Here is a 26982-nt window from a genome sequence, read left to right as displayed (position 1 = left end):
CTACCATCGGGGCAACCTGCACTGGAACCTCCAGAAGTTCAAGATGAGGCCTTTTATCGACGCCTTTTACAAAGGTATCAAGATGTGATTGATAACTTACCATCCACTAGGCCACATACTACTTCTGCAGGATTTTCCATCGATGACCCACAGCCATGTCCTTCAGGACTCCATATCCCACTAAACCAACGCCAAAATCACCTTACAGAGAAGATTCTGAAGACTCCTGGGATGATGAACCCTCTCATTTGTCTTCAGAGGAATTCATGTCTAACCCTTCTTCTCCTGATCAAAGAAAGAAGTCACCCCCAGAAGATCTTTCCTTCTCCTCATTTATACAAAGTATGTCTGACTCAATTCCATTCAAACTTACAGCAGAGGAAGACACAAGAGCACAAACCCTTGAGGTTTTACAGTTTGTGGATCCACCCAAACAAGTACTGGAGGTTTTATTAGATCTCCAAAAACGAATCTGGGAACACCCAGCTTCTACCCCTGCAGTGAATAAACGTGTGGACACTACCTACATAGTCCAACCAGCTCCAGGCTACCACAAACAGCAATTACCACACCAGTCTGTAGTTGTGGAGTCAGCACAGAAAAAATCGAAACGTGTGCGCCCACACTCATCCGTCCCACCAGGTAGAGAACACAATTTCCTGGATACACTAGGTAAAAAAGTCTACCAGAGTTCCATGTTGAGCACCAAAATTTCTGCGTATCAACTCTACATCACTCAATACCAGAGAAACCTCTGGAAGCAGATAGAATAGTTTATAACCTCCTTACCTACCCAGTTCCAGGAGCCTGCACAAGCTGTAATAACAAAGGGACTGGAGGCAGACAAACATGAGGTGAGAGCAGTCTATGATAATTTTGAGACTGCTTCCAGGACAGCAGCAGCTGGAATCACTGCTCGCAGATGGGCCTGGCTCAAAGCATCTGACCTCAGAATTGAGGTATAAGACAAACTTGTGGACCTGCCCTGTCTTGGTGACAATCTGTTTGGGGACAAAATTCAAGAAGCTGTACAACAGCTTAAGGACCACACTGAGACTCTACGACAGCTGTCTCAAACCCCTCAAGAGCCTGCTACTCAGTCTTCTCGTCGTCCTCCAGGAAGAGATATGAGATGTTCCTATTACAGGCCACGCAGATACTACCCACACACTTCTAGGGGTAGATCCAGTAGACCTACACAATGCTCCCAGGCCAGACAATCCAGGCCTGCTCGTCCACAACCTCCTGCACAGACAGGCCCTGTTTTGGCCTTTGAAGCAAAGACCAGAGAACAGACCCAACCTTGCAATCCCAAGCCAAATCTACCAGTGGGAGGAAGAATATCCCATTTTCACACAAATTGGCAAACATAACAGATCAATGGGTACTTTCCATAGTCTCTCGAGGCTACAAACTAAATTTCACCTCAATTCCTTCAGAATTTCCACCAACTTCCTGCCCACAACAAAATTCTCAACTACATCAATTACAGGCAGAATTATCCACCCTTCTGAGATCCAGGGCCATACAACCACGGCCCCGGATACAGCAGGGCAGAAGATTCTACTCCCGATACTTCCTCATTCCAAAGAAAACCGGAGGCCTACGTCCCATCCTAGACCTCAGGAATCTCAACAAATTTCTGAAGAAAGAAAAATTCAGAATGGTGTCTTTAGGCACCATGCTTCCACTTCTTCAAGCAAGAGATTGGCTTTGTTCTCTGGATCTTCAAGATGCTTACGCTCACATTCCAATATACCCTCCTCATCGCAAGTACCTGCGCTTCACGATAGACCATCAACATTACCAATACAGAGTTCTACCCTTTGGACTTGCATCTGCTCCCAGAGTCTTCACCAAATGTCTAGCGGTCATAGCAGGACACTTGCACAAAGAAGGTGTCCATGTTTTCCCATATCTAGACGACTGGCTCATAAGGAGTCCATCTTAACAAGGAGCAATAACTTCTCTCACTCGAACAATTGCTCTACTTCACTCCATGGGATTTCTCATCAATTATCAAAAATCCCATCTCACTCCAACTCATCTGCTTCACTTCATAGGAGCAGAGTTGAACACAGATCTAGCAAAGGCTATTCTACCTATAGATCGTGCAGATGCCCTCATTCTACTAGCAAACTCCATTTCCTTATGGACACAAACTACAGCCCATCAGTTTCTGATACTGCTAGCTATACTACTGAGACAGAGGGACTCGGCAAATTATAATGCCACACAATAATTGTATATTAAATTTTATTTAAACACCAATTTCAAATGTCCATATTGCATAAATTCCACTATGTGCTACAGAAATTTCCAAATTAAAACCAACAACGTCGCATCACCTCCCGCATATACCAATCATACCATACATCCCAAACACTCACTAAAATTGATACATTCTGTATACTCACAACCCTTATACCTCCCCATACAATATTGACATAAACACCATATTACAGTGGTGAAGACCAGAACTGTGAAGGACTTCAAAGGGGCGTGGGATAAACACTGAGGATCCATAAAGTCAAGAGGCCGCCAATGAAGAGTGGGTGACTCGCCAGAATGGTGGCTACTGCCTGGACACAATACCCTTATTCAATAAACATACACATGCTTACTGTGACTCCAACATCGCTCTAAGCTTCAACAGCAAGAGGAAATATGGAAAAAAGGATTTGCACTCACAAAGAGGGGAGTAGCTGGCTTGTTACGGTGGTTACTACCCCAAACCAAATAAGCCTGATACTTCACTTTCAATGCATATCCAGCATAGTTCTCTGCTTCAATGGCAGGGCTGAAGAAAAACTGATACTTCACACATCCAGCAGAGCTCTCTGCTTCAACGGCAGGGGAGAAGAAAAAAGGGTTCGCACTCACAAAGCGGGGAGTAGCTGGCTTGTTACGGCGGTTACTACCCCAAACCAAATGTGCCTGATACTTCACTTTCGATGCATATCCAGCATGGCTCTCTGCTTCAACGGCATGGGAGAAAGACTGATACATTATGCATTTCCAGCATAGCTCTCTGCTTCAACGGCAGGGGAAAAGAAAAACAACCAATAAGGGCTGTATAACATAGTCTGGGTAAAACAAATAAGCATGGGTGTAGCTTGCTTATTGCGGCGGTTACTACCCCTACTACCCCTAACTAATCAAGCTAGACATTTCACTTGGATGCAGCTCCATCACTGCTCTCTACATTAATGGTGGGGGTGGAAGGGAAATAGAACCAAGAGCTAAGAGAAACAGATAAGCATGAGAGAAAAAATGTGTGAGGCTTGCTGGGCAGACTGGATGGGCCGTTTGGTCTTCTTCTGCCGTCATTTCTATGTTTCTATGTTTCTATACATACAATATAAAGAATTCCTTACAACATGTTATACCTGGTAACAAATACCTACTATGATTTTACACAATAACAGTCTTATAATGACAAATCAGCAGTGTGATATTGTAACTCTCATATGACGAGATACCCGTTTCGCCCGTACTGAGGGCTTCTTCAGGGAAAAGTTATTAACTTCCACAAATTATGTATTTATACTGGCATCTTCATAATCCTGATTTCTTCATATCCATACATCAGATAGAAAACTTTTTTTTGTCATTGATAATTATGTGTTGTGAGAATAACAATCGCACATAGCACTGGACTCTATAACCAGATTTGTTTTACACAATTCGATCTGTCACCACACTAAATAGTAGGGATGTGAATCGTTTTTTGACGATTTAAAATATCGTCCGATATATTTTAAATCGTCAAAAATCGTTAGAAGCGCGATACAATAGGAATTCCCCCGATTTATCGTCAAAAATCGTAAATCAGGGGAAGGGGGAGGGGAAGGGGGAGGGCGGAAAAACCGGCATACTAAAACAACACTAAAACCCACCCGACCCTTTAAAATAAATCCCCCACCCTCCCGAACCCCCCCAAAATGCCTTAAATTACCTGGGGTCCAGAGCGGGGGTCCCGGTGTGATCTTTTACTCTCGGGCCTGCGGTGCGTTGTAGAAATGGCGCCGGCGCTACCTTTGCCCTGTCATATGACAGGTCAAAGGTAGCGCCGGCGCCATTTTGTTTTTTGTCCCCCGACGTCAGGAGTGTAGGAGATCGCTCCCGGACCCCCGCTGGACCCCCAGGGACTTTTGGCCAGCTTGGGGGGGCCTCCTGACCCCCACAAGACTTGCCAAAAGTCCAGCGGGTGTCCGGAACGACCTCCTGCAGTCGAATCGTGTTGCTGTACGGCCGGCGCCATTTTGCACAAAATGGCTCCGGCCTTACGGCAAAACGATTCGACTGCAACACAGGCAACACAGGCTCCGGAAGATGGTTCCACATTGCACCCATTCCTGGTGCTTCCGTTCCTCCTCGGTGCTGCTGGTTGCATCTCATCGCGGGATTTTCGGGTGGTAACCTTTCCTCCGGTGATAATGATGTACTCAGTTCAAGACCGGGCTCGGGCACTTCTTCCCCCCGAGCATTGGTCAACGAACCCACTACCGGAGCATTTCTTTCCTGGCAGATATGAGCGTCTATCGGGCCCACTATAGGTTGGGTCAAGGGAGGCTCCGAAGCTTGATGCTCCCTTGCCCTCCTTTTTCGGGCCGAATGCGGCATGAACAAAAATTCAGTTGTGGCGGTAAGAGCGAAGCTCACAAGCGTCTTACCAAGTCACCATCTTGGATCCGGAACAGGAAGCTTTGTCGAAGCAATGGCTGTAACTCATGCATTACTATTCTACTGATTTATAAAATACCAGCTAGTTGCTAAAATAATTAGATAGAATTGTGACTTGTGTTCTGATTAGACCTGGCATGGTTGACAACTTCATAATCATTGGCGTTGGGCAAGAACCATAATCAAAAGCGGATTTTAAAAAGACACAAACTATGCGTATATGTACCGTGTGCGTGAGAGGAATAAGAGGATGGAAACGGAGCGGGGTATGGGCACACCAGGATGGGGGCCAAGACTTACTCAAGTACCTCTATATTTTAAAACCGAAAAATGCAGTGCGTATATGCTAGATATCTGGGTAACTTTACTGCTGCACAATAAACAAATAATTTAAAAAAAAAAAAAAACAAAAAAAACTTTACTGCTGCACCTGATGAGGAGCAAAGCTGTAGAGCTCAAGTTTTAGGGCTTATAGAACAGGGTGAGGTGTCTGGGTCAGCTGGGTGGTGTGTAGGCTGAATAACCAGAGGAATCAGAAAGACCTCAATATTAACTGGACAAATTGGAAAACTGGGAATGTGCCTTGCGTGGGCAATTTTTAAAATCTGCTGACATATGTGTGTAAAAGTTAACAAAGCGCTATGAAGGACATGCATGTGCTAGCTATGCTTGAGTAATCTCTTAAACTTAGGAGTATACTTATGCACAGTGCGCACATGTTTAAAAATTCCTGCGTATCTTCGCATGCGCACCGACACATGTGTGTATGGGTGCACTCATGCTCGTTTTAAAAATACTGTCTCTTTGTTTTTAAAAAGAACCCATAAATAATTATTATATCCTATCATCTTATTTCTTCCAGGAGAGACAATTTGTGTAAGATTGTATGGAGCTGCTGCAGACATAAATATCCGATTGGACAAGAACTCCTTGATGATAGAAAAAACCTTCATATCTATGGCCAGTCAAAGGATGGTAACCATTATCAATAGAAGTGATATTATTGCTCACTTTCAATGGAAGATTTTTGCTACTATAGAAGAGGAGGAGCAGGAGAAATTAAGGTCAGTTTGAAAAGAGAAAAATGTTTCAACATTTCTTAGTGCTAACAGGCAAATTCAGACTCTGAAACTGGGCTATCTCGCACAGGATGATCCTGAGATTTACATACTTGGCAGGAGAAGGCAACTTCCTGACTTACCAGTGTAGCGCCACCCTCAGGTGACTGGGGGGAACTCTGCCACCAATTGAGGAAGGTGGGCTGAGACAGAAGACCCCACCTGCCCATGTGTAATAAGACAGAATGGGGGTTGCAGTTTCTTTCGATAAACTGGGGAAACATCCTAATCTGGTGTCTGGATCATGTGTGAACCCTTAGGCTGTGGTGTGGTTGACGCAGACTAGTAGGTGAGCCCATTAGGCCCTCGCCTACAGCTGATGGACATACCCTTGCTGGGACATGAGCTGGAACTTCACCTTTACCATTCCCATTCCCCATGGGTTGAGCCTTTGGGTTCAGGGCCAGCAGGACTTAAATGAGAGTCCCTTAAAGAGCAGTCAGAAATAGTCCAGGTATAGACAGTGGTCAGGGCAGGCAGCGAGTAGAGGATATCCGGGTCCAGTCCAAGGATAGAGGAGGCAGTGAGACGATGGAGTTCAGGTCGAGGCAGGCAGCAAACTAGAGAAGAGTCAGAAACCATATGGGGGTCAGAACCGGAAAGTAAAGCTAAGATGGACAGGGACGAGACACTGAGGAACAAGACGGACAAGACAAACAAGACAGGGCAACTAGAACAGGGACAAGGAGGATGGAATGGACAGGCATGGAAGGCAAGACAAGGGCATGAACCAGGCTAGGCAAGAACACTGGCAGGGACAGAAACCACCAAGGAGGCACAGGAGCAATGAGACGCTGAATGGGAGAAGCAACATGCACTGCAAGGCAGGAGGACCTAATGCTGAGGTGCCGGTGAATGGGACAGCTGGGTTAAAATAGCCAGCTTCCCATAACGTCATCCAGGTGCACCGATGAGGGTTTCCTGCAGTGGGGCCCATATTAGAGAGCTGCCAATGAGGAGTACCCGTGCACGAACTGGTGGTAGTAATTCGCAAAGCTAAGGAAAATTGCAGGGCCTTATGTCCTACGGGCTGTGGCCAGTCCTGAATGGCCTTTACCTTCTTTGAAACCATATGTAGCCCAGGAACGGCAGTTCCTTTTGCTTGAATGTACACTTTTCGAGTTTTGCATATACGTGGTGTTCACGGAATCTTTGTACCACCTGTTTTACATGCTCTCACTGCTGTGCCAGGGAGCATGAGAAGATAAGAATATCGTCCAGGTACACCACTACATGGGAATATATGTTGGAAGATGGCGAGGACATTTCAAAGGCCAAATAGCATTACCAAATACTCATATTGGCTGTCCCGGTTGTTGAAGGCCATCTTACATTCATCGCCCTACTCTGAGATCAAGGCTCCTCTGAGATCAAGCTTCGTGATAATTTATGCCCCCCACAGGTGGTCAAATAGCTCCGTAATGAAAGGTAGCGGATATCAGTTCTTTCATGTGATGGTGTTGAGGCCTTGGTATTCTATATATGGCCTAAATTAGCCATCCTTCTTCTGCATGAAGAAGAACCCTGCTCCAGCTGGTGAGGAGGATGAGCGGATGAACCCCAGTTCCAGGATCTCCCAGATGTAGGTAGTCATAGCTTCAGTCTCAGAGACTGACAGTGGATAGACGTGGCCCCTGGGAGACAATTTGTCTGGGAGCAGATCAATTGGGCAGCCGTATGGTCTGTATGACTGGAAAGTCTCTGCCTGTTGTTTGCTAAACACATCAGCGAATGCATTGTACTGGGGTAGAAGATCAAGCAGATCTGGAGTAGACGTCTGGGCAGCCATGACTGGCAGATGGACCTGGGAGAAGCAACGTCCATGGCATGAGGGCCCCCATCTGGATTTATGAAGCGCCTTCCAGTGTATCGACTGGTTATGAAGCATGAGCCAGGGTAATCCTAGGATGATGGGATTGATGGCCATGGGTAATACGTAGAAGGAGATGATCTCCTGGTGTAGGAGCCCCATCTGGAGCTTTAGCGGTAAAATGGCAAGAGCTAGGTGCCAGGCAGAGGTTTGTTATACACAGAGGATATGGTAACAGCGGTGGGCAGTGTGGTAATAGGCAGGTTATACTGGCGAACCAAATCGTTCATGATAAAATTGCCACTGGCTCCAGAATCCAGGAAAGCTTCAATGTTCCCGGAGAGAAGTCGAACTAGCACAAATAGCAGGGGAATGGTAGCAAGTCCACCTAGGATTGCCTCCCCAACAAACCCTAGGTTTGGTATTTTACAGATTTTTCAGGGCAATGGCTGGTGAAATGTCCCAGCCATCTATGCCTCTGTTTCTCCTCTTTGAGGCAGGATCTGCTCAGTTGCACAGGTTCCTTCAGGGGCAAGGTGGCTGGTGCATGTGTACAGGAACTAGAGAATGTTGGAATTTGGGAGCCAGTGGAGGGGGTCACTGGAAGGCCCCTCTCTCCTGTGCTCGATCCTGGAACTGGAGATCTACCTGGATGGCCAAGGCAATAAGATCCCCTACTGTGGGTGATATGTCCCAACCTGACAATTCATCTTTTATTTGCTCTGCCAAGCCTTGCCAGAAGATGGCCATTTAACTGTCTTTACCCTAATGGAGCTTAGAGGCCAGGGTCTGAAAGTGGATGGCATACTTGCCCAAGGTTTGATTGCCTTGTGTGATCCAAAGTAACTCCAAGGTGGCAGACTAGGCCCGGCCTGGTTCAATGAAGGTCAAATGAAACTGGCAGAGAAAGGCATCCAGTTTCTCCATCATAGGGTCAATCTGCTACCAGAGAGTTGACGCCCAGGCTAGGGCAGGGCCGACAAGCAGGGACAGCATGAAAGTTATTTTGGTGCGATTGGAAGGAAAGCTGTTTGCCTGAAGTTGAAATGCATTCTGCATTAATTGATGAATCCACTGCAGCTTTTAGGATCACTATCATACCTGGATGGTGGTGGGAGGTGTGGTTTAGAGGCTGCTTGCCGAAATGGGGCGACCAGGAAGCAATGGTGCAGGAACGGGAAGCCACAGAGACTCCAATAGAACCACCAAGCCTTGTAGGATGCCAGACATATTATTTAGTTAATCTTGCTGGAGTGCTAACCTGGAAATGGCCTGAGCTGGGGAGAAATCTGCCGAGCCCATGGCTCAACAAACTGTCAGGATCACGGGTGTAAGTCCATAGGCTGTGGCATAGTTGACGCAATCTAGTAGGCAAACCCACTAGGTCCATGTTGACAGCTGGCAGACATGCCCTTACTGGAGCTTCACCTGTAACAGCCCTCTTCCCCACGGGTTGAGCCTTTAGGTTCTAGGGGCCAGCAGATGAGAGTCCCTCAAAGAGTGGTCAGAGAGAGTCCAGGTGTAGACAATGGTCAGGGCAGGCAGCGAGCAGAGAATATCTGAGTTCAGTCCAAGAGTTGAGGCAGGCAGTGAGAAGACGAAATCCAGATCCAGGTCAAAGATCGAGGCAGGCAGTAAACCAGAGAACAGTCAGAATCCATGCAGAAGTCAGAACCCGGGAAGTCAGGCCAAGACAGACAAGACGGACTGGGATGAGACACCAAGGAACAAGATAGACAAGACAGGGTAATGAGAACCTGGACAAGGAGGACTGAAGGGAACAGGCACAGAGGACAAGACCAGTGCACAAACCAGGCAAGGCAGGAATACAGGCAGGAACAAGAATCACTAGGGAGTCACAGGAACAACAAGATGCAGGACGGGAGTAGCAACACGTACTGCAAGGCAGGAGGACCTGTTCCTGAGATGTCGGTGAATGGAACAGCTGGATTAAAATAGCTAGCTTCCCATGATGTCATCCAGGTGCGCCGAAGACACTCACTCTTATTCTCCCACACGAAACCTACACACATGCTATCTCTCTTCTCTCCCTCTTTCACACACATGCCCGCTCGCTCACATATAACCATTCTGTCTCATACATGCCCACACCTTCTCATAGTCTCTCACACACATGCCTATACATCCTCTGTCTCTCACTCACTCTCATATACAAGCTAATTCATCCTCTCTTTCCATCCTGAATCTGCCTTCTCCTTTAGGGCTGTGGGGCAGCAACAGCTTCCTCCTCCTGAGGCACTGAGGAGCTGATCTGGGGCTTTCATGGCGCATGTTGGAAGATTCCAGGGTCCTGGGATGTCCCAGCTTTGATATGTGGCTGCTGGGGCAGGCAGAGAGGTCCTGCCGAGAAAATACTAGAAGCAGAAATTGCCTATTCCTAGCAGCCTCTATCACAGCGGTTGAGAGAGAAGAAGGCAGCCAGCTGATCAGGACTGCAGCGAGGGTTCCCAAAGGGAGTGGCTCCAAAGGGAAGTGGGTCAGTCATCAGCCCATTGAGCCAGGGCAGTAAAGTGACAGGAGAGGAAGGGTGGGTCATGAGCCGTGATCATCGCAGCTGAAGTGAAATTGCTGCGATGACTGCCGTTGCTCTCACTGCTACTTCCTCCTTTCTGCTGTGCGACTGTCATCTCCTCCTCATTCATGTCCATGCTCCAGGAAAAAGTCACCTGGGCTGTGCAGGTGCTTTCTCTGTCCTCCCAGTGTTTTCTCACATTGGCCTGGAGACCCAGCAATTCATTTAGAATTCCGGAGTCTCTGGGCCAAATCCAGAGAGTTCCCAGCTATGTCCATAGGTTATGCAGCATTTCACCCATGGAAAGTGATGTCATTATTGCATTCAGTAAGGGCCAGATTTTCAAGGATTTACGCACATAGGTGGGGTTACGCGCGCTGGGCCTATTTTACAAAGGCCTGGCGACGCATCTAAGTCCCAGGGCTTTGAAAAAGGGGCGGGGAGCGGGTCGGGCGGGGCCAGAGGCCTCCGGCACAGTGGTCATTTGCCACTCTGTTGGAGGATCGCATGCCGGCAGGCTGCCGGCGTGCGTAACTTGCGCCTGCCCAGAGGTGCCGCAAGAGGTAAGATAAAGGTCGGGGGAGGGGTTAGGATAGGGCTAGGGGGCGGGAGCGTTAGTGGAAGGGGAAGGGAGGTTAGGTTAGGGGGTTAGGAAGTTCCCTCCCAGGCCGCTTCGAAATCGGAGTGGCCTGGGAGGGAACGGGTGAAGGCCTTCTGGTGTGAGAACAAGGCTCTAGATTCTTTCTCATGTCTCACAAAAAAACTGCTTTGACGGCCTCCTACAAAAAAAAATCACCTCACCTTCCCACATACCATCTGCCCTGGCTTAATTCCTTGCCCCCAATTTCAAAACCTGTTCCCTGGCTTCATACCTCACCTGCAGCTTTAAACATTATCCTTACTTGATTCATGGAAAAAAGGACCCCCTCCTTGGCTCTCCCATGTTCCCTTTCTCCCCCTGAACCGCCATCCTTTTCCCCAGGGCATTGATTGACCTACAGACCCCTTTGCCGCTCACATATAGGGCAAAAGAGAGCCACGGGTCAGCTGGCGCTATTTTGAATTATGGCACTGACAGGGCAGGAACAATTGGGAATTGCTCCTGCCCACAAGACCCAGAAGGTGCCCTAGGTAAGGATAAAGTCTGGGGGAGATGGGGACTTTGATGGGTGTTATAGAGTGGGAGGGGGCTTGTCCTTTTTCCTCAAAACAGGGACATTGTTTGAAGCTGGGGGCAGGGACTAATGGCCTAGACTTTGACGGAGGGTGTGAGCTCTTTGTGGGAGTGGAGATGCTTTTTTGAGGGCATAATTGATTGGTGCTGGGGCGTGGGAAAATTATTTGTAGCTACTACCCTTTAAAGATTGCAGCTCAGGGCTATGATTGTAAGTTGCCCTGGGAGCCTGTATATTTTGCTGGCTGCAGCAATGCATATTCTGGGCACTGTTGCAATCCTGCCCACAGCAGCACCGCAAGCAGGCTTTTACCTCGCGGCCCATAGGCCGCTCTGAAGCCCGGACCTCTCTTTCCTGCTTTGCTCCTGCGGCTCGGAGGCAGCACCGCCATTTCTGCCATAAGTGGCAGGAGCTGCTGACGTCACCGTCTTACGGCCTGGAGGCTGCCGCCGCCGTCTGTTCCCCCGCAGCCTGGAGGCCGCAGTCCAGGGATTCCCTTGTGGCATGGAGCCGCTCTGGTCCTGCCTCTGCGGTCCTGTGGCTGCCATCTTGCTGTTCCTGCGGCTGCCCAAGGCTGTGCCTGTTTTTTTCGCCGTGGCAGGGAGCTGCGGACTTCGGCCTGTGCCGCGGTCCAGAAGCCGCTGGCATCATCTTCTTCGAGGCGGCCCAGAGGCCGCAGTCCCCAGGGTCTTCTTGCAGCAGGAGCCGCCCCCGGACCTTCTCTTCAGCAGCAGGGAGCCGACTTCCACGTCGGGGCCTCTATGGCCCAGCTCCTGCTTCAGCGTCGGCGTTTGCAGGGCCGCTGTCCAGGATCCTGCAGACTTCCTACGTCCTGGCCTTAGGTGAGGGCCGCGCTTCCTCCCTGGAGTTAAAAGGCAAGCAGGGAGCTGTCCCTCTGGCTCCTCCTGTGAGGTCCGCCTTGGGTATTTCCTACTTCACCCTATATAAGGGTTCTTCAGTCATTCCAGCTTCGCCTTTGCAAGGAGTATTGTAAATCTGATGCCTGGTGGGCGCAGCAATCAGATAGGAGGAGCAATCTGTTATGGATCTGCTAAGGAGTTAGCAATCTGTTATCGATTCTCCTCCAGAGGGGAGGAGTTAACAATCTGTAGTAGAGCGACTCCTGTCGAAGGGAGGAGTAATTGCAGTCTGTTAGGAACTCCGTGAGGAGTTAACAATCTAGTTAAGAACTAGCTCCTATGGAAGGAGGAGGTAGCAGTCTGATATGCTCCTCCTGTGAGGTCCGCCTTGGGTATTTCCTACTTCACCCTATATAAGGGTTCTTCAGTCATTCCAGCTTCGCCTTTGCAAGGAGTATTGTAAATCTGATGCCTGGTGGGCGCAGCAATCAGATAGGAGGAGCAATCTGTTATGGATCTGCTAAGGAGTTAGCAATCTGTTATCGATTTTCCTCCAGAGGGGAGGAGTTAACAATCTGTAGTAGAGCGACTCCTATCGAAGGGAGGAGTAATTGCAGTCTGTTAGGAACTCCGTGAGGAGTTAACAATCTAGTTAAGAACTAGCTCCTATGGAAGGAGGAGGTAGCAGTCTGATATGCTCAGCTCCTGTAGAGGGAGTAGTAAACAATCTGTTAGGGTTAAGACTCTGGAGTAGCAATCTATTATGAATCTGTTGCTGAAGACTCCTGATGGAGAGAGTAGCAATCTGTTACCAGCGGAGTGCTTGGAGAGGGCACTCAGCTGTAGAGGAAAGTAGATAGGTGGGTCCTTGGGCCGATGGCAGATGACTGCGTCCTCAGGAGGATATCCTGAGAGGGACCACCAGCTAGGCTGGTGTATGGAGACAGACACAGATAGTTCTTTTATTAGACAGGTTAGTAGAACCACCAGAGGTGGCAGTAGTGAGCAGATATGCCCGGCAGGGCTGAAGTCCGTCTGGTACTGGAACAGCAATCCCAGGGTTGCTGAGCTGTAGAGAAACTATAGATAGTGAGTAGACAGGGTATGCTGTGTTCCTAGCCAGAACTAGATGACAAAACTCACATAAGGTCATTAGAAAGCTCAGTAGCTGGAAAGAGTTAGGCCCTCAAGGAGCGAGCACCTGGTTCCAGGGAAAGCTCTGAGAGAGCGGTGGTAACTCACAAATGTCTGTATCTGCGATAGATTCCAGGCAGAAGAGAATCTTCAGGGTGTTCAGGAAAATGGCCCCTCCAGGAGCGAGTACCGGTTCCTATTGGCAATCTGAAATAAAGATAACTCACAAATGTCTGCATCAGTGATAGCTTCCAGGCAGTAGAGAATTTTCAGAGTGTTCAGGAACATGGGCCCTCCAGGAGCAAGTACCGGTTCCTATTGGCAATCTGAAATAAAGAAAAGAGAGCGAGGCCCCCGAGGAGCGGGTACCCCTGGTAAGTCCGAGGAGGCAGAGTAGCTTGGACGAATCCTTGCTAACTTGATGTGTTAGCAAATTCTGAAACCTTTTATATTGGAAGTGGATGATGTCATCTCAGGGGGACGCCCCCGAGATTCGCGCCCTTGCTGGTACATCAATTGGAGCGCACACATGCGCACTCGCCCTACATCATCAGGAACATGGCGGATCCACAACATCATGCCGGTCCGGAGACACCGGAGAGAGATGGCAAGAAGAGGCCACGGCAGCTAACCGTCCATCAGACCCGGAGGGAGTCGCCACAGTGGTAAAAAGGGTGGAGTGAGGGCATCGAGCAGCGACGGACGCAACAGTACCCCCCTTCAAAGGGCGATCTCCTCTTCGGGTACCAGGCTTAGGTTTCAAAGGATGCGCGAGGTGGAACTGATAAGCATCTCTTTGTCCAAGATATTGGTCTGAGGCTCCCAAGATAAAATGGGGGCCGAAGCCTTCCCAAATCAGAAAGTATTCAAATTCTTGCCTCTGTTGCGAACATCCAGAATCTCTTTGATCTTGATTTCTAATTCATCTTCTGCAAAGGTGACAGATGGATCTTAAGATTTGGAAGAATCTTTCAGTGTTATTGATGGTATCAGCAGCAATGGGTAGAGCTGCTGTAGACATCACTGAGGAATTCAGTGGAAGTGGTGATGTTGAAGAATGTCCAAAATCCACTTCTAAAGAGACTCTCCAGTAGATGATGCTGGATGAGAGATGGTAGTATTTAGCAGCAATAGCTAACTGCTATAGACGCCACTGTGACTTCAACGGAAGTGGCGATGTTAGGGTAGATCCAACCCCACTTCTGAAGGCAATTTTTCAGTAAATAACGGAATGAGATGTTGATTTCAGCAGCAATAGCTTAGCTGCTATGACGTCACTGAACCTTCAGTGAAAGTAGCAAAGTTGGGGTACGTCCAACCCCACTTCTGAAGGTAACTCTTCAGTAAAGTAACTGGTTGCGATGTTGACTTCAGCAGCAGTAGCTTAGTTGCTATAACGTCACTGAACCTTCAGTGAAAGTGGCAATGCTGGGGTACGCCCAAAACCCACTTCTGGATAACTCTTCCGTGGAATTTCTGGAAGAGGTGTTGAATTCAGCAGCAATCTAGCTGCTGTGGACTTCACAGAACTTCAACAGAAGTGGCAATGCTGGGGTATGTCCAAAACCCACTTCTGGATAACTCTTCCGTAGAATTGCTGGAAGAGGTGTTGAATTCAGCAGCAATCTAGCTGCTATGGACATCACAGAACTTCAACAGAAGTGGCAATGCTGGGGTACGTCCAAAACTCACTTCTGGATAACTCTTCCATAGATGAAGTTGGAAGAAAGATGGTGGCAGCACCAGCAAAACAACCAGGCTGGTAGCTAGAGATATGTTCTTCAGAACTAGTAGTGCTGAAAAGCTTCAGACACGACTTCCGAGTGAACAATCGTAGCAAATATCTCTAAGTTATAGTCCGTGAAGACGGTAAAGATGTAGAGTGCCATCTAGCCATGGCAAATCATAGCAACCGCTATGAATATCAGTAGCCAGGAGTAAACGGCTGTGGACATCGTCAAGATCCTCAAGAGAAGAGGCGATGTAAAGGAAGGTCCAAAGCCCACTTCAAGTTGCGATACAATAATGGATCTTCTAATTTGAAGAAGGGACTCCTCAAGTCTTCCACAAGACGTCTGAGAATAAGGTTGCCTCCTGCCCCTGAGTCCACCAGGGCAGGGGTTTCAACCGTAGCTGGTTCAGAGGTCACTGAGACTGAATGAGAGAGCGGAGAAGATAACACTGTATGGCCCAAGAACAGTCCTCCCGCGGGACATGCCCGTCCGTTTCCCGGAAGAATGGAGCATGTTGAGACATCATGGCTGGGATGACCACAGTACATGCACAGGCCGTGTTTCTTCCGGAATCTTCTCTCCTTTGAGGTCAAGTGACCATGACCAAGTTGCATTGGTGCATCTGTATCAACAGCAGGAGTAGCTGGATGCATTCGAGTTGCAGGGGTACTGGCCTGTTTCAACCCAGTTAACACCTTAGGCCGGAGTTCCTTCACCTTGTCTCAGAGCCGACAGTCAATCCGAGTAGCTAAGGCTATCAATTCTTCCAGCGAGTCAGGTGTCTGGCGAGCGGCCAGCTCGTCTTTCAAATGGATATCCAGGCCTCTGCAGAAGAGAGTCTTGAGACATCTAGGATCCCAGCGAAGTTCCGCTGCAAGAGTCTTGAATTCTATGGCAAATTCAGCCAAAGATCTGTTGCCTTGCTTCAAGTCCACTAAAGCAAACCCGGCAACAGAGATATGAGCAGGGTCATCAAAAACGGATTTAAACAAGTTCATAAATACTTCTATGTCCTGCAAAATATGGTCCTTGCGTTCCCACAAGGTAGATGCCCATGACAAGGCTCTCCCATCCAAGTATGACAGGATGTAGGTGGTTTTAGAGAGGTCCGTGGGAAACAATGAAGGTTGTAAGGGGAAATATATGCTGCACTGGTTCAAAAAGCCCCGCGTCTTCTGGAGTTCTCCGGAGAAGCGAATAGGAGTAGCCAGTAGAACAGCAGTCTAAAGTTACCTCCTGTAACTGACCTTCTTGGGTAGAAGCTGTGCCTTGTATCTTCTGTGTGTGAAGCTGATGGAATGCTGCAGTAAGTTTCTCCAAGGTTTCTTGCTGTTCTGAGATGCGTTGAGCCAGGCCCGGTATAGCCTGCAAAGCGGAGAGGTGTGCCGGGTCCATGGGTACTGACATCTCATACCTTTAAGCTGGATTCCCAGGAGTACTGCTTCTCCAATATAAGCCGGATCCACTGGAGTTAGCAATCTGTTGTAAATCTGATGCCTGGTGGGCGGAGCAATCAGATAGGAGGAGCAATCTGTTATGGATCTGCTAAGGAGGTAGCAGTCTGTTATCGATTCCCCTCCAGAGGGGAGGAGTTAGCAATCTGTAGTAGAGCGACTCCTGTCGAAGGGAGGAGTAATTGCAGTCTGTTAGGAACTCCGTGAGGAGTTAGCAATCTAGTTAAGAACTTGCTCCTATGGAAGGAGGAGGTAGCAGTCTGATAAGCTCAGCTCCTGTAGAGGGAGTAGTAAACAATCTGTTAGGGTTAAGACTGCAGAGTCTTAACCCTTATGAATCTGTTGCTGAAGACTCCTGATGGAGACAGTAGCAATCTGTTACCAGCGGAGTGCTTGGAGAGGGCACTCAGCTGTAGAGGAAAGTAGATAGGTGGGTCCTTGGGCCGATGACAGATGACTGCACCCCCAGGAGGATATGCTGAGAGGGACCACCAAGTAGGCTGGTGTATGGAGACAGACACAGATAGTTCTTTTATTAGACAGGTTAGTAGAACCACCAGAGGTGGCAGTAGTGAGCAGATATGCCCAGCAGGGCTGAAGTCCCTCAGGTACTGGAACAGCGATCCCAGGGTTGCTGAGTGAGTAGACAGGGTATGCTGTGTTCATAGTCAGAACTAGATGACAAATCTCACATAAGGTCTTTAGAAAGCTCAGTAGCTGGAAAGGGTTAGGCCCTTGAGGAGTGAGTACCTGGTTCCAGGGAAAGCTCTGAGAGAGCAGTGGTAACTCACAAATGTCTGTATCTGCGATAGCTTCCAGGCAGTAGAGAATTTTCAGAGTGTTCAGGAACATGGGCCCTTGAGGAGTGAGTACCGATTCCTATTGGCAATCTGAAATAAAGAAAAGAGAGCGAGGCCCCCGAGGAGCGGGTACCCCTGGTAAGTCCGAGGAGGCAGATAGCTTGGACGAATCCTTGCTAACTCGATGTGTTAGCAAATTCTGAGACCTTTTATATTGGAAGCGGATGACGTCATCTCCGGGGGACCCCTCCGAGGTTCGCGCCCTTGCTGGTACATCAATCGGAGCGCTCGCCCTACATCATCAGGAACATGGTGGATCCACAGCATCGTGCCGGTCTGGGGACGCCAGAGAGAGACAGCAAGAAGAGGCCGCAGCAGCTAACCGTCCATCAGACCCGGAGGGAGTCGCCACAGTGGTAAAAAGGGCGGAGTGAGGGCGTCGAGCAGCGACGGATGCAACAAGGAGTAAGTCCTCCCTAGGACTCCATGTCTTCCGGCTTCTCTAAGGCGCTCTGTTCCACGTGGGATCCCTTGTTGTCTAGATGTTCTTCGTTCCTTGGTCTCTCATCTTCATCTTTGTTCCAGATGTTCTCCTGATGTCTTCTGCTTCCCTGATGTTCCTCTCTCCAAGTTGTTCCAGATGTCTTCAGTTCCATTCTGACCCATCCCTCGTGGTCCGCGACCAGCCCGGCTGGGCTGAGTAGGGTGCGTAGTCGTCCAGTGGTCCGTGACCACCCCCGTTGAGGTGTGTAGGGCGCTGGTGGGTCCTTTTATCAGATGGTGCTGAGGAGTCATCTTGTCTTATCCGAGTTCCGTCTCGGATGAGCGTCCTCAACTTCTGAGATTCGGCTACCTTAACATCTGAGCCTTCGGCATCCTCAATGTCTGAGCCTTCGTCGTCCTCCACGTTTGAGCTTTGTCGTCTTCCACGTCTGAGCCTTCAACATCCTCAATGTCTGAGCTTTCGGCATCCTCAACGTCTGAGCCTTCGGCGTCTTCAACGTCTGAGACTTTGCTTATCTCTAAGCTCGAGTCTGCCTGTGTCCTCGAATGAACTCTGTCTTGTCAGTCCTAGGTGTGGTTCGTGCCTGGCCTTGGTTGGCTGTGGAGGGCGCCCTTCGGTACTGGCCTTTGAGTCTTTGTCTGCCTCATTGCCTGAGTATTCGTCAATCTCATTGCCTGAGTCTTCGTCGACCTTCAAGCCTGAGTCTTTGTCTTCCTATGTCCTAGTTTTGTCCTGTGCCAGATGTCTCCGCCCGCCCTTGTCCTCTGTCCGGCCTGCCGCCCTTGTCGTTCCCAGAGGCAGTCCGAAAGGGATTGGAACGGTCGGAGGACTGTCAAGAGACCATCATTGCGTTGATGGTCTCACCTAGGTGTGCAGGTTCGGTAGAGGTCCTCCATTTCAGTTCCCAGACTTGGACCGTCTCGCCGCCGGGGCACACATCTCTTGTCCCACACTGGGGAGCACTCCCGGGTCCTCCTTTCCATTTGCAGCGCAACAGGCACCAGTGTGGGATTTTCTAAATTGTATTACTTAGGTACTGCAATTTAGCAAATCCCACAAGAATTTACTCGCATTTAAACAGCACATTAATGCATAGTTTTAATGCTGCTTTGTTAAATAGGCCTCTTAGATTTTAATCTGTTTTGAAGAAGAAATTATGATCCTGTGTAATATGTTTTACAGCATAGTGTATGCTAATGACTTTAGAGAACTCCTGTGGTTAAAATGACATAATGGGGCAGATTTTTAGACAGATCTAACAAGCTAACTAAGGAGCTGGACTTTTAGATCCAGTGGGTGAAATTCCCGCCCAGAGTAGCTAAATATAGCCTTGCAGTGAAACCAGGCAGGTTTTATCTTAGCTGATTAAATTGTGCGTTTATGAGAGTGGAGTAGGGCTGTGAGAGTAAGTTAGGCCTGGATTTATCAAAATGCACTAAATATTGCATGCGATAGGAAAAGGGGTGTGTTTTATGGTAATAGCGCACTTTGCGATAAACAGCCTATCTTAGCACTTTGCATAGGTATTACTGCAAACTACAATAACTTTTTTGTACTTTGCAGTAAGTGCCAGAATTGTTGTAATTCCTACCTACAACCACTGGGGGGAGAGAGAGAAAGAGAGAGAGAGAGAGACTAGCTATAAGGCCCTCATACTAGGTAGGTATTTACCCAGGTAGAGAGTCCATCAAGCTAGGTTGAGAGAACATTGCACAAATCTCATCTTTGGGTGAGTTTCCTCACTCCGAAGGTCATCAAATCTTCACAAGAGTGCACTGTTCTGTTCGTACGTCGCATTCTGAATGTCAAAGTAGCCCCTAACCCCTACACTAATACCTAAACCTCACCTCGAGTAGCAGGGTGGGTCTCATATAGAGGTATAAATACCTACCTAGTATGAGGGCCTTATAGTTAGTCTCTCTCTCTCTCTCTCTCTCTCTCTCTCTCTCTCTCTCTCTCTCTCTCTCTCTCTCTCTCTCTCTCTCTCTCTCTCTCACTCTCACTCTCTCACTCTCAATGCTATTTGCAAAAACATCACAAAGTGTGATAAAGCCATATCACACAGCTTAATGCTTTGCAAACTGTGAAGCTGGCCTACTTGGCCAGAATCACATTATGGTATTTTTGCATGCATTAAAAGTGCTTTTCGCATGCGAAAACACCATTTAGCACTTTGATAAATAATCCCAGGCCGATACAGTAAAAACATGGGAGAGTGGGCGAGTGCCCGCTCGCCCATGCGCGCGATTCAGTATTTTAATTTATTAAAATTAGGCCCGGCCGTAAAAAGAGGCGCTAGTGACACTACCGCATCCCTAGCGCCTCTTTTTTGACGGAAGCGGCGGCTGTCAGCGGGTTTGACAGCCGACGCTCAATTTTGCCGGTGTCGGTTCTCGAGCCCACTGACAGCCACGGGTTTGGAAACCGGACGCTGGCAAAATTGAGCGTCCGGTTTTCGACCAGCCAGCCACGGGCCCATTTAAATTTTTTTTTTTTTTTTTTACTTTTTTAAACTTTCGGGACCTCCGACAATATCGCTCAAGCAGGCCTACCCAGATGCCAATCAAACCTAGATAGTGCCCCCTTTCCACTTGTGTACTGCAAATCCAGTTAGTTTATGTACCCCTCCCATGATGTGATTTTAGGAAATGTTTTTTCGTAAGTTTTTTATGGTTAATATGGTTACTCTTCACTCTCTCTTCTTAATTGTTCACTTATCTCTCCCTCAATCTTTTCTCGCTCCTGGCCCTCTTCTCTACCTCTCGCCTAGTCCCTCTTCCCCGTTCACTCGTTCGATGTAATTTTCCTTTCTTCGAGTTAATTGTAAACTGACGTGATGTGTTCCACGAATGTCGATATATTAAAAGTTCATAAATAAATAAATAAATAAATAGATAAATAAGTAAGTCAGAGGGTGCACAGAAAAGCAGTTTTTACTGCTTTTCTGTGCACTTTCCGGTGCCCGGAGAAATTAGCGCCTACCTTTGGGTAGGCGCTAATTTCTGAAAGCAAAATGTGCGGCTTGGCTACACATTTTGCTTTCTGAATCGTGCGGGAATACCTAATAGGGCCATCAACATGCATTTGCATGTTGCGGGCGCTATTAGGTTCGGGGGGGGGGGGGGGTTTGATGTGCGTTTTGGACGCACTATTCCCTGTACGTACTAGGATCAGTCCAGACCGTGGGTTATGTCCCCCGTCCAGCAGATGGAGTCAGAGCAAACTTCCGAGGGTGCTGACGTATAAGCAGGTGCACCCTCCAGGGTTCCTCAGTATCTCTCTGACTCCAGCAGATGTGAGTGGGGGAACCTTTGCTTCCCCAGTTTGTGGCTTCTGCTACATTTTTTCTATCATTTTCTTCTCAGGACAGGATCAAGCAGGCCTGGGTTCTTAAATTTAATAAATAGATTAACAAAAAAAAAAATAAAAAATTCTTACTTCAGGGAGTCTCTTTGAGCCCCTGCCCGGGCTCACAGCCCTGCTTAGCTTGCCAGCGGGACTGTTTTTTCTTCTTGCCTGCCTTTTTCTCTTTCTTCTCTCTCCGGCGGTAAGTTTGGGGCTGTTTTGTTATTTTCTCTTCACAGCTTCGCCGTCGGACAGCTCAGGTGGATGCTGGTGGGGCCAGCCTCTCCCCTTCGGCGCGCCGCGACTCGGACCCCCCCCCCTCGGCCCTGCGACGTATTCATTCCCCGGGGCCGCGGCAGCAGGGAAGTCGCATTCCCCTGCTGCTCCTGAGGGGAGGGTTCGCTGAGTTGAGCCTGGGCGGACGAGCCCGCTCCTCCCGCGGCGCGGATTTCTCGCATCCGGTCCTAGAGGCGGTCGCTGAGGGGATCCTTCCTCCCGGCAGCGCGCCATGCAGCGCCTTAAGGGGTCTCCCGGCGCCGACCCGGGGCAGGGCGGATCGCGGGATGTCTCCTCCGGTGTTGGTCTCCCCGGGGGGGAGACCGGACCAGCTTCCCCGACTTTTTCGCCGTCAGGCTCGGAGCGCCGCGCCACCAGGGGAAGGGCCCCGCCCCCTTCTTTGGCGGGAGCGGCGGCCATTTTAGAGCTGGAGAGCGCTGTTGACTCTGATGCTGAGGAGTCTCAGCATGGTTTTTCGCCGCGATTAAGGCCGATTCGAGCTCCATCTTCCCCCCCCATCGCTTCGGGGCCCCCCAAGGACCTTTCTCTCGCCGTTCCTCCACCAGCAGGGGGCTTTACTGCGGATTTTGTCCTCCTGATGCATCAGGCGTACCTCCAGAGCCTGCAGCCGGCGGGGGGGTCACCAGTCGGTGGTCAAGCGAACCCCACGCCCGCGAAGATGCCCCGGCTGGTGGGGGTGGGGGGGGCCAATCCAGCGCCCTCGGGGGGCGGCCATAAGACGCTCCTGGCCCTTCCACCCAGCGGAGCGGCTCCAACGCAGGATCCTGGGAGTGACCCGGCTTCGACGGCTGATGATGATTCACTTCTGGCAGCGCACCTGGAGTGTGACGACCCGAGGGTGCTCCGGATCTTCCGTAAAGAGGAGCTGTCTGATCTCATCCCACACGTCCTCCAGGAATTGGATCTCGATCCGCCCGTCGAACCGCCGGGGCCCCCGGCCCCCTCCGTAGCCTCAGCAAGCTCCAAAGGGGACCCTGTCCTGGCGGGCCTACGTCTCCTGGCGCGAACGTTCCCAATTCATGAGTCTTTCCTTCACCTTCTGGTGCGGGAGTGGGACACGCCGGAGGCATCTCTTCGAGTGGGCACAGCGATGGACAAGCTTTACCCTCTACCCGGCGATTTCCTGGACCTGCTTAAAGTACCCAAGGTCGACTCGGCAGTCTCTGCCGTCACAAAGAGGACCACGATTCCCGTTACAGGGGGAACGGCCCTTCGGGACGTCCAGGACAGAAAGCTAGAAGTCTGCCTCAAGAAGATCTTCGAGGTTTCGGCGCTGGGGGTCCGCGCAGCTATTTGTGGCTCTCTTACCCAGCGAGCCGGTCTTCGGTGGGTGCAGCAGCTCCTTACTTCACAGCAACTGCCACCAGAGGAAACGGCGCAAGCGGACCGTCTGGAGGCCGTCATTGCCTACGGGGCCGATGCCCTCCACGACTTACTACGAGTTCTGGCAAGGACCATGGTTTCTGCTGTTTCCGCCAGGCGACTATTGTGGCTTAGGAATTGGGCGGCGGACGCTTCGTCCAAATCCAGCCTAGGGGCTCTACCTTTCAAGGGTAGATTCCTTTTCGGCGAGGATCTTGATCAGATCATCAAATCCCTGGGGGAAAACTCCGTACATAGGTTGCCCGAGGACCGCCAGCGGTCATATCGTCCGTCTAATTCCTTCTCCAGGAATTGGTCCCGTCCTCAACGACGATTTCGGGGCTCCAGACCTCAGGGTCCGAGAAACCCCTCGAACAGGTCTCAGTCATGGACCCGGTCCTTTCGTGGCCGTAGACCACCCAGGGACTCGGCGCAAGGCACCTCCGGCAAGTCCACCCAATGATGCCAGGCCGGCCCACTCCTCCCTCCCGAGGATCGGAGGACGACTAGCCTGGTTTTACGAGGAGTGGGCCAACATCACCACGGATCAATGGGTCCTGGATATTCTAAGGCACGGTTACGCTTTGGATTTGCGGCATCTCCCCAAAGAAAGATTCGTCTTCTCGCCCTGTGGGTCAAGTCACAAGCGCCTGGGAGTACAAAGCACGCTGGACCGGCTCCTAGCCCTGGGGGCCATCTCACCCGTCCCCTCCGGAGAGGTGGGCTCGGGTCATTATTCCATCTACTTCGTGGTGCCCAAGAAGGATGGATCTTTTCGTCCCATTTTAGACCTCAAGGAAGTCAACAAGGTCTCCGGATACCCCGGTTCCGCATGGAAACCCTCCGCTCGGTCATCGCGGCAGTTCATCAGGGGGAGTTCCTGGCCTCCCTGGATCTGACGGAGGCCTACTTACACATTCCAATACGTTCGGACCATCACAGGTTCCTCTGCTTCAAGATACTGGGGCAACACTTCCAGTTCCAGGCCCTCCCCTTCGGGTTGGCAACGGCTCCCAGGACGTTCACCAAGATCATGGTGGTTGTGGCGGCCGCGCTCCGGAGAGAGGGGATTCTAGTACACCCTTACCTGGACGATTGGCTCATCCGAGCAAAGACCTTCTCTCAGGGGCAGCAGGCGGTCGACAGGGTGATCGATTTTCTTCAGTCTCTCGGCTGGGTAGTCAACTTCGGCAAGAGCAGTCTCCTCCCATCTCGGCAGCTGGACTTCCTTGGAGCGCGCTTCGACACGGCTCAAGGCAAGGTCTTCTTGCGGCTGGACAAGGCCCAGTCGCTGAGGGAGCAAATTCTCCACTTTGCCTCTCTTCCAGTCCCCACAGCGAGGGATTACCTGCAGATCCTGGGATCAATGGCCTTCGCCATCAACCTGGTACCTTGGGCCTTTGCACACCTGAGGCCCCTTCAGATGGCGCTACTTTCGAGGTGGAAACCGGTCTCGCAGGACTATCAGGCGATACTACCTCTTCCGCCGGCGGCCAGACTCAGCCTTCGTTGGTGGCTAGACCCCAGGAACCTGGCACAGGGTTGTCCTCTGGAGGCGCCGGAGTGGATTGTAGTCACTACCGATGCCAGTTTGACTGGCTGGGGGGCCGTGTGTCTCCGCAGCTCGGCCCAGGGGCAGTGGACACAGGAACAGGCGTCCTGGTCGATCAACCGCCTGGAGACCAGAGCAGTCCGTTTGGCGCTCATTCAGTTTCTGCCCCTCGTCCGGCAACGGGCGGTCCGTGTTCTCTCGGACAATGCGACCACGGTAGCCTACATCAACCGACAGGGAGGCACCAAGAGCCCGGGGGTGGCCATCGAAGCGGCCCGTCTCATGGCCTGGGCGGAGCGGTTTCTCGACCGTCTGGCGGCCTCCCACATCGCAGGCGTGGACAATATTCAGGCGGATTACCTGAGTCGGCAGACGCTGGACCCGGGGGAATGGGTCCTCTCCGACGAGGCAATGTCAATCATCACTCGGCGCTGGGGAACACCCGCCATGGACCTCATGGCAACGTCGGGCAACGCAAAGGCCCCGCGTTTCTACAGTCGGAGAAGAGACCACGGGGCGGAAGGAGTGGACGCCCTGGTGCTACCCTGGCCCCCTCATCTTCGGCTGTACGTCTTCCCTCCGTGGCCTCTGGTGGGCAAGGTGGTGCGGAGAATAGAAGATTATCCAGGGCAGGTCATCCTGGTGGCGCCAGAATGGCCGCAGCGCCCTTGGTTTGCGGATCTACTCAACCTGGTAGTGGACGGACCTCTGCGATTGTCACACCTTCCGCGGCTGCTCCATCAGGGTCCGGTATTTTCGGACCAGGCGGAACACTTTTGTCTCGCGGCTTGGCTTTTGAGAGGCAGAGTCTCCTGCGCAAGGGATACGCAGTAACCGTGGTAGACACCCTTCTCAAGGCACGTAAGACCTCCACTTCAGTCGCCTATGTACGGGTCTGGAAGGTGTTTGAGGTCTGGTGTGCTGGACATGGAGCCTCCGCGACCGCAGCTTCGCTACGTCAGGTCCTGGCCTTCCTCCAGGAGGGCTTGGAGAAGGGTCTCTCCTACAACTCCCTGCGTGTGCAAGTCTCTGCTCTAGCCTCCCTGGCTCGTACCACGGGAAATCCAGATCCTTCGTCTCATCCGGACGTCTCGCGCTTCCTCAAGGGAGTCAAGCACCTGCGGCCGCCGGTGCGGCACCCCTATCCCTCCTGGAATCTCAACCTGGTTCTACGGATTCTTGGAGAGGCTCCTTTTGAACCGCTGCGGCAGGCCTCCCTTAAGGACGTCACACTGAAAACGGTGTTCCTGGTTGCCATAGCCTCGGCGAGGCGCATCTCCGAGCTTCAGGCGCTCTCGTGCCGGGAACCTTTCCTACGCTTCACGGACTCGGGAGTCTCCATTCGAACAGTTCCCTCGTTCCTGCCTAAGGTGGTGTCTTCCTTCCACTTGAACCAGTGGGTGGAGCTGCCGGCCTTCCCGTCGGCTGCGCCCAAGTCTCTCCGGCGTCTCAACGTGAAGCGCTCTCTGCTGCACTACCTGGAAGTGACCAATGAGTTCCGGGCGTCCGACCATCTCTTTGTGCTTTGGTCCGGTAACAAGAAGGGACTGCAAGCGTCTAAGACGACTATCGCAAGGTGGCTCAAGGAAGCGGTGTCTTCGGCCTACATCGGTGCCGGGAAAGCTCCCCCGGAGGGAGTCCGGGCTCATTCGTTGCTTGCCCTGGCCACGTCCCGGGCGGAGTCTCAACATGTTCCAATTCAGGAAATCTGTCGCGCGGCAACATGGAAGTCGCTGCACACCTTCTCGAAGCATTACCGGTTGCAACTGCCGGTAGGTGATTCGGGTTCCTTTGGGGACAGGGTTCTCCGAGCAGGGTCTTCAGGGACCCACCCGGTTTAGGGAAGCTTTGGTACATCCCACGGTCTGGACTGATCCTAGTACGTACAGGGAAAAGAAAATTATTCCTTACCTGCTAATTTTCGTTCCTGTAGTACTTAGGATCAGTCCAGACGCCCACCCGGGTTTGCTAAGTGCTGATCAGACGCCTGCTCGTTTACGTTCTATCTCCTGTCCCTCACGCTCCTACATTCTGATGTTTTTGTTGTTGCTCAGTTTTTTCTCACAGTTCTCCTTGCAAGTTGCATTGGTTATTTGTTCATGTGGTTACAATTTGATTGGTGCTTGATCCATCCTACTTTTCTGTCAAGTGTTTGTTCTCTGGGCTTTGATATTCTCGATACTGAGGATCCCTGGAGGGTGCACCTGCTTATACGTCAGCACCCTCGGAAGTTTGCTCTGACTCCATCTGCTGGACGGGGGACATAACCCACGGTCTGGACTGATCCTAAGTACTACAGGAACGAAAATTAGCAGGTAAGGAATAATTTTCTTTTACCCCTTACTGAATAAGGGGTAAAGCTAGCGTGTGCAAAACGTGCGTCCAAATGCCGGCTAACAGTGCGCACCGTCGGAGCGCACTGTACTGTATCGGCCTGTTAGTTGGCTAGCACCAATTTTCAGTGCTTGGTGGCTAAGTTACATGGCTGTCCCTGTGCCAGGTTACTTGAGTCTGAAAATTCATCTAAATCTAGTTGGCTATAAATATCTCTTTAAGCCTCCTGAGTATATTCCCTCCAGTGCAGCATTTTGTTGTTTCTCTCCCCTTCCCCATCCCCT

General features: G+C 50.6%; 1 protein-coding gene across 1 annotated transcript in view; it reads left to right on the top strand.

The window, feature by feature from the left end:
- Positions 1–26982, top strand: part of HYDIN (HYDIN axonemal central pair apparatus protein) — a 1819717-nt gene that overhangs the window by 194742 nt on the left and 1597993 nt on the right. Inside the window, exon 8 of the mRNA XM_029609235.1 lies at positions 5549–5750. Coding sequence (XP_029465095.1) covers positions 5549–5750 — 202 coding nt within the window. The remainder of the gene's footprint in view (positions 1–5548; positions 5751–26982) is intronic.

The sequence above is a fragment of the Rhinatrema bivittatum genome, chromosome 7 (genome assembly GCF_901001135.1).
Source record: "Rhinatrema bivittatum chromosome 7, aRhiBiv1.1, whole genome shotgun sequence".
In the NCBI taxonomy this organism is placed as follows: domain Eukaryota; kingdom Metazoa; phylum Chordata; class Amphibia; order Gymnophiona; family Rhinatrematidae; genus Rhinatrema; species Rhinatrema bivittatum.
This window is presented reverse-complemented; position numbering and strand designations above follow the sequence as displayed.